Here is a 14933-nt window from a genome sequence, read left to right as displayed (position 1 = left end):
GTACATATACAAGGTTTCATTATTACTCTAAATATTAGAGAAAAGAAATGCAAACATTAAATTAAATTTTGAAAATCATGGCAGTTGTCTGAATTCAAATGACAGAACCAGAACTCAAGTCTAAGTCGTCTGAACTCAAAAATGATGCTCTTTTCATTCATCTTGTCAAAGCACTAGACATGTAACAAAGCTCAAGCCATGATTCCTGGAGGAGCTCCCAAATAAGGAAGGGGAAAAAAAAAGAAGTCTGTATCTCAGTCCATGCTTCTAGTTCATCTGAAAATTTTACCTACAGTATAAAATAAACCATCTAAGTGTAGCATTCATCTAAAATAAGGAAACTGTTAAGAACTTTGTATATACCAACTATGTAAGAAAGGTATGTGTGCACTATGGATAAATTATGCTACTTAATTATTTTAAAGAAGACAATACTTAGATTTAGTTCCACACCAAAGTTGGATTGATGTATGACTGAGCACATAAGCATGGACAAACCAATTGGTCTTTTTCTTTATTCACATCTGAGACTCTAATTGGTTATAAGCTGCCAGTTATTGGCAAGAGTAGAAAACACACAGGGGTACTTCTTTATAAGGAAAATTGATTTCTATGCAAATACAGTGCCTACATTTAAAAGTCATAGCTACTCCTTTGAGACTTATAAGTTTCTACCCCAGAGAGGACATTATAGATTTGATATTTTTACCATTTTAGGGGTCTACCCTCAAGCAAAGCATTAAGTCTGCTACTAAAAATACTTTTTTACTGGTGCTCTATGAATGTGTATTCTATCTAAAACACAAATTATATTTTTAATAGTGGGATTCAATGTGATCAAAAGATCTGATATTTCTGATTTGTGATCATCTGCTTGTTTGACCCTATCAGCTTTTCATCTCATTCTTCCTGCCTCTAACTATGGGGAATCAAATCCTGGGCTCGATAGGATCAGCTAAGCAGACCTAGAAAATCCCCAGAAGCTCTAAGGGAAGTTGCTAAGCATGGGAGCTCTCTGCTGCATCCTTCCTATTATCCTTTAAACTCATAAAAAGTATACATTCCAGGAAAGCCCATAGGTCACCAAGCAAAGACCCAATTTCATTGTGGATAAGACCCCTGATATAAACAATAGCATTCAATCCCCAGTGGTAACTGTGGGATTTTTATTGTGTCCTACAAGAGCTCTACAAATATCACCTTAGGCAGGACAAGTGGTGATGCACTGGTATAGCATTGTAAGGAAGGCGAAAAGCTTTCCTGAGTCAAATGGGTTCAATTTATTCCCTTATACAGTCCTTCCTCAACTATGGTTACTAGGCTACAAGCATTCTTCCCCCCCAAGTCTTGAACTTAGACTTCGAATTATTTCATTCCAAGGATTGAGGAGCTAACTATGAAGAATAATGTTTTCTTCATTCTCCAGCTGAGCTTACTCTGATTTATTATCCTAAAAGGGATAAAGAGAAAAGCTGAGTGTCTTGAATATTAAATAATAACATCAACACTTCATAACTTATCATAATTACTGGTTAATACTGGCTTGATGTTGGTAGTATAGAAAATTCATCATCTTTGTCCTTTTAGCTATATCTATTTGTGTTGCTAAAAGGAATAATTTAACATGTATAAAATGCTTTGGCACTAAACCTTCTATTTGTACTATTGCAACAGCACCTCCCTTTTAGTGTGAGTAGAACTACAAAAATAATAGATCTCATACCCACAATTATGTTGTATTATATGACACAAGGGACTATGCAGATATAATTAATGTCCCAAATTAGTTAATTTTGTAGTTAAAAGAGAGCTTATCTGGATGTTTCCAACTTTATCATGTAGAAGTCCCAAAAAATAAAGAGATTTGAAACATGAGTGAGTTTTTCTTCTGAAGGCTTTGAAGGAACAAACTGCCATGTTATAAAGAGGACCATGGCTGGCAGCCTCAAGGGGCTGAGAATGGCTCCCAGACAGTATCCAACAAGAAAGCAGGAACCTCAGTCCTACAACCACAAGCAACTGAATTCTGCCAATAGCCAGTGAGCTTGGAGGAGGACACTAAGCCCCGGGTGAGGACACATAGCCCCAGCTAACACCTTGATTGCAGCCCAGTGAGACCTTAAGCAGGGAACCCAATTGAGCCATGACCAATGGATGGCCCATAGAACTGTGAGGTAATAATACATTTGTGTTGTTTAAAAAGCCTCTGAGTTTGTGGAAATTTATTACACATCAATGGAAAATACAGATAATAAGAGTAAGAAGAGGGAATTCAAGAGATAATATCGTTGGGAGAAGGATATATGGTCACTCATAGCAACCAACTTAAGTACTAAATTTGCCCAGCCAAGTCTGGTTCCCAAGGGAGTTGCTCTGCACGGCTCTTGCCAGATATCTCCAACTCTTTTCTCTCGCTCCTTTTACTCCAGCAAGCATCAGGCAGGGCTGGGCACCTCCAGTAACCTGTGAGGCTTTTGGCTTTCAGAAAAATGTCGACAATCTCTTCTCCCCTGACAGGCTTTGATTCTGCAGTATCTATATAACAGCGACATATGTTATGGCCTCAACAGATGGATTCCCTTACCCACCTCTCATGTTTTGTTCAAATTCTTGCTACATTAAACCAGTGCTCAGTTCTACTGCTGGGAAGAACACATTTAACCACCCCACCCCCCACACACCCGGTTCCCACTGTGCATTTCCTGACACAGATCATACAACCAGCACTAGACAGACCATACAGAATACAGATATGATGTGCACACACCTTGATTTTGAGGGAGTCAGTGTCATAGGGGCTTGGTGTAAAATCAGTATGTACTCTGGCACGGCCACAGAATGGTCCAGAGTATGGGCCATCATCATCAAGTCGAAAACTGTCCCGGTTACTTGTACCATCTGAACAACTTGTTACTCCACCTGATGAGAGCAAAGCAGAAGTTAACGGTTCTCCCTGAAGGTTCAAAAAATCCTGAACCATCGTCTGGATACAGCTAAGCAAGGACAATGCTGAAACATCAGATGCCAGCCTTTTGAGGGGGTTCTAAGTGATGGATTCCTATTTTTTTTTCTGCCTCCCAGTCACTCTCCATTCATGACCTCTGTCTCTGAGCCATAGCTGAACTTTCTCCAGCCAATCTGACTCCTCTTTCCTCAAACACTAACCAAAAACACCCTCTCACTTAGTCTTTATGATCTGATCTAGTAGCATTGTGTTTTGAGCACTGAACACTTGCTAAAGAGGCAGACAGTATAGGCTTAACTCCCTGTGCAGGCCAGACAATTAATTTTGTACCTGTAAACAAAGACAAAAACCTATAGCAACAGTTTGATCTTTGTATGCTACTGATCATAAATGTTCAAAGAATAAGACCACAAGTTTCCCCATGCTTATCACAATACAGCTGGAATACTCTCCCAAACTTCATATTATGTACCACAAGCCATTTTGAAGCAACATCTCTATGCATAAAAGATAATGCTTTTGCTTGTTGTTTGAGTGTGAAGGAAGGAGGATATGTACCTGTACCCAAATGGTTCTAAACTTTCTAAACTGGGCTTTTAAAACTGCTCCAAATCCTTGTTCTCTGATCCTTTTCCCTTCTGAGTTGGAAGCTCAGGGAAAAAAGAGAAAACGGATTCCATTTTGGATGCTTGCGAGATGGGGGCTAAAATGGTTCCCAGTGGAAGTAACTCTGTTTGTCCACCACTCTCTGTTGTCACCTCACTTTTTCTTTCAGTATGGCCCTTCAGTGTTCTGTTCAATGATGGAACAGCCCTGGTTTCTCTATGTATTCAAATAATTATGGCAATACGGTAAAGAACCTTAGAGATGCTCCATATTGTAGATGAACTGGTATAAAAGAAAGGTGAGCTGCATGTAATTACAGAAATTAAGCTGCATATTACAACAGCTAAGTGGGCCACCGTTTCCTCACACCCTCCCTTCCATGACCACTTCAGGCCTCGGCTTTAAACGGTATGCTCTACATGGATGGAACTGGAGAGTGTGATGCTAAGTGAAATAAGCCATACAGAGAAAGACAGATACCATATGGTTTCACTCTTATGTGGATCCAGAGAAACATAACAGAAACCCATGGGGGAGGGGAAGGAAAAAAAAAAAAAAAAGAGGTTAGAGTGGGAGAGAGCCAAAGCATTAGAGACTGTTAAAAACTGAGAACAAACTGAGGGTTGAGGGGGGGTGGGAGGGAGGGCAGGGTGGGTGATGGGTATTGAGGAGGGCACCTTTTGGGATGAGCACTGGGTGTTGTATGGAAACCAATTTGACAGTAAATTTCATATATTAAAAAAAAAAAAAAAATAAACGGTATGCTCTAGTTAGTAAAATTCTACCCACATTCAGCATTACAGTTTAGAATTTTAAAACTTCCAGCAGAAATGAATACTAATGAAATCTGAGTTTCATGCATGCAAAAATATATCCTTCAAATGTTTCTGCATTAGCTTTTTTTTTTTTCACAAAATAACTGTTGTACAGCCAATAGGAAAATAAAAATATAATTCACAATGTTTGAAACATCTGGTCTTTGTGATCTGTCTTCAAATAAGAGAAAGTTGATTTCAAAGGAAATACAAGATAAATAAACCTTGTGCAACAACAACAACAACAACAACAACATTTAAAGCCCAGAAGAAATTAGAAGGATGTATAACAGTATACATATAATAAGTTATAAGGCATCATTCAGTTATCAGCAGTTTCGTCCAATTATTGTAGTAGAAATGTGACTGAAACCTGAATGAATTCCTTCTTAGAAACACATGATGATTCATTTCTGTCACCTAATTAGTGGTATTCCTTCTATTTAGTATTTACATAGTATTTCACTCTTTACTCATAATGCTGGATGGAGACCTAAAAAGTAAATGTCAGAATTGATGCATATGTCCTGCTCTTTTCAGAATACTTCAGGTAAAATGGAAGGAAAAAAATGAGAGAGGACAGGAGAGGGAAGAAAGAAAGAAAGAAAGAAAGACAGAAAGAAAGAAGAAAAAAGAAAAGAAAAAAGAAAAAAAGAGGGAAGGAAGGAAGAGAAAGAAAGAAAGAAAGAAAGGGAAGGGGAGGGTGGGAGGAAGGAGAGAAGAAGAAAGAAAGAGGAAAGAAAAAAGGAAGGAAAACAAAAGGAGGAATAAAGAAAAGGAAAAGAAGGAGAAAGAGAGGGAGGGAAGAAGAGATAGAAAACAGGATTTTGTTTTTCTGAATTCTTCAACTCATGTTAGTAATTATGACGCAAGATAATCCTAGTTCTCCCAAGCATACATTTTTTTATCTTAAGGATGAGGATTTAGTTACCCAACGTGATCTTTTTGAGACATGCCCCTAAGAGCCCTGCCAACTACAAAATTAAGTTTCAAAATAATTCATAATTCTAATATGTTGTATATCATTTTAAACAATAGCAATTTTATGGATTCATCATATCCTACATTTTCACTATTTCTCCTATGAAGTAGCTGGAACCTTGTTGCTAATGTGATGAGCCCCAAATCTATTGTTGTTTTTCATTTGCAATTTGTTTCTTTTGCACTGTTTTTTATTTTAATTCTGGTAGTATTAGCATCCAATGTTATATCAGTTTCAGGTATACAACATAGTGATTCAACACTTCAGTACATTACACAGAACTCATCATGATAAATGTACTCTTTAATCCCTATCACCTACGTCATCCGTTTCCCCACCCACCTTCCCTCTGGTAACCATCAGTTTGTTCTCTATAGTTAAAATCTGTTTTTAATTCTCAGACCTCCCAGTTGTCCCTTATTCTATAGCCTTACTTGATGAACTCCGCCCACTGTAGAGACTATCCATGGAGTCACTGGCTTCGAGGGAGATCTTCTCTGTGTGAGATCCAATCATTGGGTCACTGTTCCGGTATGGGAGGGTATCCTCTCCATCCTCCTCATCCTTCAGAAAAACATCAGAGGTTAAGTGCAGAGAACTGATTTCCTTGGAGATATTCACTGTGTGCATTGATTTAACAAACGAGACATATTTTAGCAATAAAATGCTTAGGAATACATCAGCATAAAATATGAGAGTCATTAATCTTTAGTTCAATTTCTAGCAAAACATATTATACTTGGAAAAATTCTTTAGATGAAACATTCCACATTATGGAATTCAACTGAAATTATAATAGTTCATTTGTAAATTAGGATGAATATCACATCAAGACTATTTAATCAGAAATGTTAGATTTATTAACATCTATGCTTTATCCGTGAAAGCATTTTTATTTCTTCATGTTCTTATCATCTATTTACCACCATTACTAATCCTTTGAGATCTGATATTACAAGTTTAAATTCTGCATAGTTGTTTCATGTCAGTTATTTGCACCCTACCAGATCACTAGATATGAATAAAACATGCACATTTTGCAATTCTAAAGCAAAGCTTATCTAAGAAGCTTTACAACTCTCATGCCGTGCTTGCACACCTAGTCAAGTGAAAAGCAACTCCCGCATAAAATTAGGAAAGACAGACAATTTCAAAACAAATTACATCTGCTTGAAAACATCTCAAATGTCTTCCATATTCAGATTTTTGGACAAAACCTATACATTTCTTAATATTCATCAAAATGTAATTCAATATTCCTCATTTATGAGCATTTCTAAACATTGATGAAGTTTCAGAATACATATATGCTATGTATTCAGCTTGATTCTCTGCTTTTATTCATTCTTTTATTCACTTGTTCAGTCATTCCCCATATGTTTATAGAATACCTTGTAAGTACCTCTCATGTTTTTTGGAACTAGAGATACCATAGCAAACAAGGTAACAGGGTCCCTGCTCTAATAAAGTACGTTTAGTGTGATGGGCTGTGTGTGTGTGTGTGTGTGTGTGTGTGTGTGTGTTGTGTTTGGGGACATGTGTATAAACAAAATGGGCAAGAAAATTGCAGAGAATAGGTGCTATGAAGGAAATAAAACAGTGATATCAGAGGATTAGATACTAAGATTAAGGTTGGGGAAGGATAGCTGATTTAGATGGAGTAGTCTCCAAAGACTTCCTCTACAAGGTAGTTTATGTTCTGAAGTTTTGACCTGAATGCTAAGATATAACATATGTGAAGATTTGGAGGCAGTTTTCTAAGAAAAAGGAAAATAAAGAACAAAATAATTAAATTCAGAATTAGTTTGGGTTATGCACAGGAAGACAAAGCCAATGTAGCTGGAGCTGAGTGAAAGCAGGGACAGTTTTAGGAGATGAGCTGTGAGATGGAGACTGGAACCAGATAAGGGAGAGCTTTATAGACCATGTGTGGTGGTCATGGAAATGTGCCACTCAGATCTTTTGCTGCAGGACCCTTCTTTGCCAACAGCCCAGCTACCGAATCCACCACTGTGTCTGCATGGAAGCCATGCTCTCTGCCAATCACTGAAAGAATGTGGGTACCATTTGAGTCGATTTGGGAGGATATCGGCCTCCTCTAGTGAAAAACTTTGGTTCAAGGACTGTCTACCAATCTGGCTAAAGCTTTGTTCCTCTCCTTTCACAGGTGTCAAACTTGCACTGTAGTCTGAAAGCTTTCCCTACCCATTTATTTTTTCTCTACTTTATCCTTCACAGACATTTTCCCCAATAATCTTTGGTGTGTCTATTCCTTTCTTAGGCTCTGTTTCTCAGAGCACTGGAATGAACATACCATAGTAAAAGAATGCATTGTGAAGGCATTGTAAAAAAAATTTAATCAAGGGGAGTGATGTATTCTGAATTCTACTTTTCAGAGGTCTTTGTAGCTTTCATTGGAGAATGGTTTTTATGGAGGAAAGAATGGAAGAAAGACAACCAATTAGGTGATTATTATGGTACTTGAGGCAAGAGAAGTTGTTGTTATTGTTTTTGTTTATTTGTTTGTCTAAAGCAGGAATAGCTTACATGGAAGAATTAGGGGTTTTAGATAATGCTTTGAAGTTTGAACCAAGAGGATGTGCTGATGAATTAGTGTGAAAAATGAGAGAAAGAAGGAGTTTTGAATGATTCTTAGGCTTCTTTCTTCTCTCCTCTCCTCTCCTCTCCTCTCCTCTCCTCTCCTTTCCTTTCCTTCCTTCCATCTAGAGTTATGGTAGTGTTATGGTAGTGTTGTCTATTACTACTAGGAAGACTGGACAAGAAACATTTTTTTTGGTAGAGCATAGAGAATTAATAATCCAGTTTTGGATATATTGGGTTCCAGTATCTATTGTACATTTAAGTGATGATATCAAATTCACAAGTGGTTGTTTAAACACAACAGATAAGATGTCATAGCTAAAGATATAATTGTGAAAAGCAGTCATGACATTGGATGAGATCACTTAGGAGGAGAGAGTACATTGAGTAGAGCATCTAGGAACAAGCCTCAGGAAGACTCAATATTTAGAGAGACAGGAAAAAAAAGCAAAGCCAAGAAAGGAAACTCTGAGAAAGAAAGAAAGCCAGAAGAACACTCAGTTAGATGAACCAAGAAAAGATGATGTTTAATATATATTGAAATCATCACTTGTCAAATAGAGTTGAAAAGTAATATAAGAAGAAAGAAAAGTTATCAGTGAATTTGACGACACAGAGGTCAACACTAATTGTGACTACTGTTTTAATGGAGTACTGGGGACAGAAGTCCTACTAAAAGGGGTTAAAAAGAGAATGGACATAAGACATACATATCAATGTAATAGAATTGAGAGTCAGAAATTAATCCCTATATTTATTACCCATAATTATGGCCATGTATTTATTATCAACTGATTTTCAACAAGGGTGCCAAGAAAATACAATAGGAAAATAGTTGTCTTTTTACCAAATTAGTGTTGAGACAATTGGATATACACATTCAAAAGAAGGAAGTTGGACTCCTACTATATTCCATAGAAAAATTAGTAGACCATACACCAAAATTTAAGAACTACAACTATAAACTCTTAGAAGAAAACACAGGAGTAAATCTTTGGAACCTTAGGTTAAGCAATAGTTTTTTTTTTTTTAAATACAATACTTAAAGTTCAAATGAGAAAAAAAAGATCAGTTGGGCTACATCAAATTATAAACATTTGTGCTGCAAATGTTACCATCAAAAAAATGAAAATACAATGCACGGAATGGGAGAAAATATATCATACTGCAAATCATATATCTGATAAGGACCTGTATCCAGAACATATTTTTAAAAACTTTAATGTCAACAGTAAAAAATAAATAAATAAATAACCCAAGATGCCTGGGTGGCTCAGCTGGTTAAACATCTGACACTTGATTTTGACTCAGGTCACAATCTCATGGTTCCTGAGATCAAGGCCCATGTCAAGCTCTGCCCTGACAGCATGGAGCCTGCTTGGGATTCTCTCTCTCCCTCTCTGTCTCTGTCCCTCCCTTTCTCTCTCTCTCTCACTCTCTCTCTCAGAAATAGATAAACTTTAAAAAACCCAAATAACCCAATTATAAAGTGGGAAAATATTTGAATAGACATTCCTTTAAAGAAGATATATACAAATGGCTCATAAGAACATGAAAGATTCCCAACATCCTTAGTCATCAGGGAAGTACAAATCAAAGCCATATTGAGATTTCACTTTACACCCATTAGGATGGCTAGCAACAAAAAGACAGTAACAAGTGCTGACAAGCATGTGCAGATATTGGGATGTTCACACATTGCTAGTGGGAGTGTAAAATGATCAACTGCTTGGGTAAGCAGTTGCTAATTTCTCAAAATATCAGATAGTTACCATATTCCCAAGAGAAATGAAAGAATATCTCCACACGAAAACTCACACACGAATATTTATAGCAGCATTATTTACAATGGCCAGAAAGTGGAAACATCCCAAATGTCTATCAACTGATGAAAGGAAAAATAAAATCTAGTTTCCCTATAAAATGGAATCTTAGTTGGCAATAAAAATAAATGAAGCACTGATGTTTGTTACAACATATGACATACTGTTCTTCATGTACTATATGTGTGATCTTTCCAAGTGTCTGTTTCCTCTATTAAAATAGGAGTAATAATGTTGTTGTTGTTGTTGTTTTCCATCCAACTTCTGGGAAAAATTATTGAGGGAGAAAACAGATGTTTGAAGTCCTCCCTAAAACATCAAGTAATTCTATGTCTATAAGAAGAATCTTTGGCTATTTTAAGAAAAAAATTAACAGAAAAATACACATGATTAACAGAGGGTGCTTACCTTTTCCTCAGAAAGGGCTTTGATGTATTTTTTACCCACTTTTTTCTTCATTGTCCAGGAAATAGCTCTCATTTTTTTCCCTAAACTTCCTCCATTATTTGAAGTTTTATTTTGTTCTCCATTTTCATTTATGGATTCCCCTTCATACACCTAGTTAGGATAGTTTACAAAAGATAGAATAAAAATCATGTGACTTCACTCATATGAGGACTTTAAGAGACTAAACAGATGAACATAATGGAAGGGAGACAAAAATAATATAAAAACAGGGAGGGGGACAAAACAGAAGAGAGTCATAAATATGGAGAATAAACTGAGGGTTATAGGAGGGGTTGTGGGAGGGGGAATGGGCTAAATGAGTAAGGGGCACTAAGGAATCTACTCCTGAAATCATTGTTGCACTATATGCTAACTAATTTGGGTGTAAATTTAAAAAAAATAAAAAATAAAAGATGAAATAATAAAGCAATAAAAATCATTTATTTGAAAACATTATTAGAGGGAAGATTCCAAATTTGTGAACTTCATATACATCGTATACCGCAGCTTCCAAAGTTTCAATCTGGACATAATACGTATTTTTAAAGTTGTCCAAGCCTGGTTACATGTGTTATGAATTCAGAAAATCAAACTTCTGATGTCGAAGGACCTGAGCTTCACATCTAAATTTTTTTAAAGAATTTAGCTATTCTTTAAATACCTGTACAGTAGAGCCACTTTAGTTTTACCCATTTTGAGATGCCAAAAATAGAATTAAATGCCAGGAATAATGAGTGGCTAAGTCTGCAGAGATGGGAGATACTTTATTGGAGGCTTTAGAAAGGGTATAGTGGGCCTTAAAATATCCTCTTGATCCTTATAGAAATAGAAATGGTCATTTCTTAAAAAGTTTTGGAATTAAGTAAATCCACTGAGAAAGTGCATTTTTTTTTTATCTTTCAGGTAAGTATCCCATACATATTTCCCACATTGTCAAGCAATAGTAAATATGAACTTCGTCCAGCCATTGGTACAAAAATCTTCAAGTAGTTAACATGTAATTTATTCTTCTAAGTATTTAACATTACCTGATAATATATTTGTTTCTTTGATTGATTATTGCCTGCATCTCCCACTGCGAGATAGGCTCCATGAGACTAGAGATTTTGTATTTCTTACTTATTCTAAATGTCTAGAATACTTCCAGGAACTGACAATATTTTTTGAATAAGTTAAACTTCTCATGTAGAACTTTGGAGTGACTTTTTTTTCTTGAAGGACATACTTGGGTTATATATCCTTAATATCTCAGATTGGCAAGAAAAGACCCTTTAAGGTCATCTAAGCATTGCCCACCATTCTCAGTGGATGGACAGCCAGATATTTCTTGCATATACAGAAATCAGGGAAACTTCTCTTTAGTGAACATGAATATTTTAATATGAAGGTTTAACCACAAAATTAACATCATTATTAATAAATATTATGTTTTGCTTCGTATCTTACCCCAAATTGCCTGTGATAAATATGAATGGACAGCCAATTTAAGTACTTATTGAACTTTATTAATATCTACATTCAAGGTTATAAAGGCAAAGAGTTTTTGCTTAATCCAAAAGCCCTGAATAAAATATAACTTGGAAACACTTTAAATTTTTAAAGTTAGCCCTTTTCTTCTCTCTTCTCCCTATGTAAACTCTACCTTCTTTGTAAAACTACAAACTTAAAAAATAATAATAATTAAATAAATAAGAAAGTATATTTTTTATTACCACCAGTGTTAAATTACCATTGCCTAAGCATCAAAAAAGTATCACAAATATTTGTAATTTTAGGTTTTACTATCATTCTTTACAGAAGTTTCGAAGAAACTACCTCAGCATATTTTAAACTTGCACATTTTTCTATACTGTTCTCTTTCATAGCCTGGATTACAACTTTATTAGGTATTTATTTACAATTGTTGTTGCTTTTCTAAGATCTGTCTCTCCCTCTAGACTTTAGGCTTCATGTATTAGGGATCTTCATCGGTTATTGCAGTAGTAATTTCTGAGTGCCTACTGGAAACCCTGTCATAGAGTAGGTGTTAATAAACACTTGTTAAATGAATGAATGCTGAATTGCTGAAAAATGTGTGAACTACTTTTTCAGGTTCACTAAATTCTTTCACAAATTACTAAGTCACCATTCCTAATCAATGAACCTGAATGAGCCTAAACTACTTTTACAGGTTAACTCTAGAATTATAAAGTAAATAGTAATAGAATATATCTCTGTGTGGTTATGGAAAGTTGAAAGTGTATATAAGATCATAATTGGAAATGAAATATACGCTTTCTCACATAGGTCTGTGTATATATATATATATATATATATATATATATGGATAAAAGACTATATATGTAATATACATATGTATAAAAGGGGATATATTATACCCACGTGCATATATGTATACTAATGGATATATTTAGAAAGTAATAATAGATGCCATTCTATTTTAATTTCTTTTGTTTAGAATTTCCACTACTGAAATAAAATTATTTAAAAATATTATAGATATATACACATAAGAACCTGAAAAGTATGTTGAGAAATTAGATATGATAAGTGGAAAAATTCCCTACAAAAAACAAAAAGTAAGCATACAATAATGACAATGAGTAACTAAGAAATAGGTAAGCTCCAAAACCTACTGATCTAAAATGTATCACATGTGGAGTTGTTGAATCACGTTCAATGATAAACATGTATTCTTATTTTTCTCAATATATATCCTCCTTTTTATCATTTTATTAGTTGTTATACCTTTCATTAATCACTTATCACAGTTGACCTTTCGTTTGTGAGATAGTATAACAGAATGGCAAACTTGAAGTCAGACAAGAAACTGACTTCTGTCTTTGTCATTTATTAACTGTGTAATTTAGAAGTAATTTTCCTCAATGAAATGTCTTTCTTCAATGGTAAAATAGTAATGTTAATAGTTCCTACACTATAGGTAGGTAAAGTGTTTAGTGTTGTGCTTATATGATGATGTATTCAATTAAATGTAGATATTATTAGAACTATTACTATTATTATTATTTACACTTAATTTTATGGGAAGCTTTTCTCGTGCTACATCTAAAGTGTTCATGATTTGCAAACGTGTATGTAATGGTCACCTATGAGACATTTAAATGCATATGGTGGAAATGTGAGTACAACTGAACAACTGTATGCTCTCCTTGACAAACTTACAACTAAGCCATTTAATTATGCAATTAAATTAAAGCAATTACAACTTACATAAAATTTAACATATACATTGTTTTATTGTGGAAATGCTCAGAAAATTTGGGAATATCTGTATTACTTTACATTGTAACTCTCTTCATAAGTTCATGTTCTGCTTTTCCTAATATGTTAGGTTTCTTAGATAGCTGTTGACTTTTAACACCCAGCATGGTATTAGGTACTAAATTGTTTGTTCATTTATCATAAAAATATTGGCAGGACTGTGATTTTCAAATACACTTATTTTTCTTACTGTACTTTGCAAAAGTGATATTGGCTTCATAATTTTTCATAATGTGTTTGCCTAACAATTGTAACAAAAATACTAACCTCAGTTGAATCATCTGGTTTTGAAATGGAATGATTCCGAAAACGATCGAAATTCCCAAAACTGCTGCTGCGCTATAAAATAGGAAAGAGAAAGGAAAGGGCATTTAGGATTTGTGACTTTCGCTGATAAAATTGCTAAATATATTAGATTATGGTTCAATAAGTGTCAGTATAGTGCAATGATCGGATTAAAAAAAACTTTCTCTCTGGAATATCTAAAGGCACTGAAGGTATAACTATTATTAACATTATAATATTTACGGTTGATTAAATGCCTTCATATGTTTTATGCTATAGTGTTAAGCACCTTGGAGAAAATCTATTACATTATTTTCAATTGATAGTGTTACTTCTGCTCTTGGGAATGGCAGCTGAAGAATCTAAGAATTCTAAGCTGAGCCTTCTTGAAGTGAGTCAACCACAAACTTATTTCCATGAGGGAATGGCAAGAATTGAGAACTAACCAACTAATAAATATATAACAACTAAACAAACACAGACATCTAAGTAGATCCATCAATATGCCTCATAAAGATCATATTTGTCAAAAAGCCAAAACTGAACACAAATACATTTATCACTGATAACTTGATCATTTGAGACTCTCCACTTGGTGTCAGAAAGAGAAGGCATACACAGAGACCTGTTCATAAATTGAGAGCAGCATTTAGGCGTACACAGTCTAAGGCTGGGAGTAAAACAGACTTTGTCCACATTTAACATGGAATAAAATGAGACCTCTGGGGAAATTTCATTCACTGGTTTTGACAAAAAGCTCAACATGTTAATGGAAGAATTGTTCCTTTGGATACTTTTTGCCTACAAAACTAAATTTTTATTCTCATGTATGTAACTCATCCTAGGCAGGTAATTATAAATAATCCCTGATATGTTACAAAGTAAATTATTATCCTAAATACATGTTCAACAATCTTTAGGGTCATTGAGTCAAAACACTGATGTGTCTTTACTGCCTGTTTACTTTTATCCATTGTTTGGAATGGTGGCTATCTGATATTATGCCCTTTATGTATCCATAAATCCTCAGAATATGTTCTATACAGAGAACTTAACTTCATTCCAATCTTATGATATTTTCAAAACAAGCTGGTGGTATTGCAAAACAACCTGGTGATTTGAAAAGT

At 34.9% G+C, this 14933-nt stretch overlaps 1 protein-coding gene across 2 annotated transcripts in view; it reads right to left on the bottom strand.

Annotated features, from left to right (window-relative positions):
- SAMSN1 (SAM domain, SH3 domain and nuclear localization signals 1) overlaps positions 1 to 14933 on the bottom strand; it is a 139958-nt gene that overhangs the window by 14861 nt on the left and 110164 nt on the right. For both annotated transcript variants that reach the window (XM_060640284.2, XM_060640283.2), the window contains 4 exons: positions 13789 to 13860; positions 10201 to 10350; positions 5803 to 5932; positions 2768 to 2919 (listed from right to left, as the gene is read on the bottom strand). In XM_060640284.2, coding sequence (XP_060496267.1) covers positions 2768 to 2919; positions 5803 to 5932; positions 10201 to 10350; positions 13789 to 13860 — 504 coding nt within the window. The remainder of the gene's footprint in view (positions 1 to 2767; positions 2920 to 5802; positions 5933 to 10200; positions 10351 to 13788; positions 13861 to 14933) is intronic.

The sequence above is a fragment of the Panthera onca genome, chromosome C2 (genome assembly GCF_046562875.1).
Source record: "Panthera onca isolate mPanOnc1 chromosome C2, mPanOnc1 haplotype 2, whole genome shotgun sequence".
In the NCBI taxonomy this organism is placed as follows: domain Eukaryota; kingdom Metazoa; phylum Chordata; class Mammalia; order Carnivora; family Felidae; genus Panthera; species Panthera onca.
The sequence above is the reverse complement of the archived record's forward strand: the minus strand, read 5'-3'. Positions and strand labels throughout refer to the sequence as shown.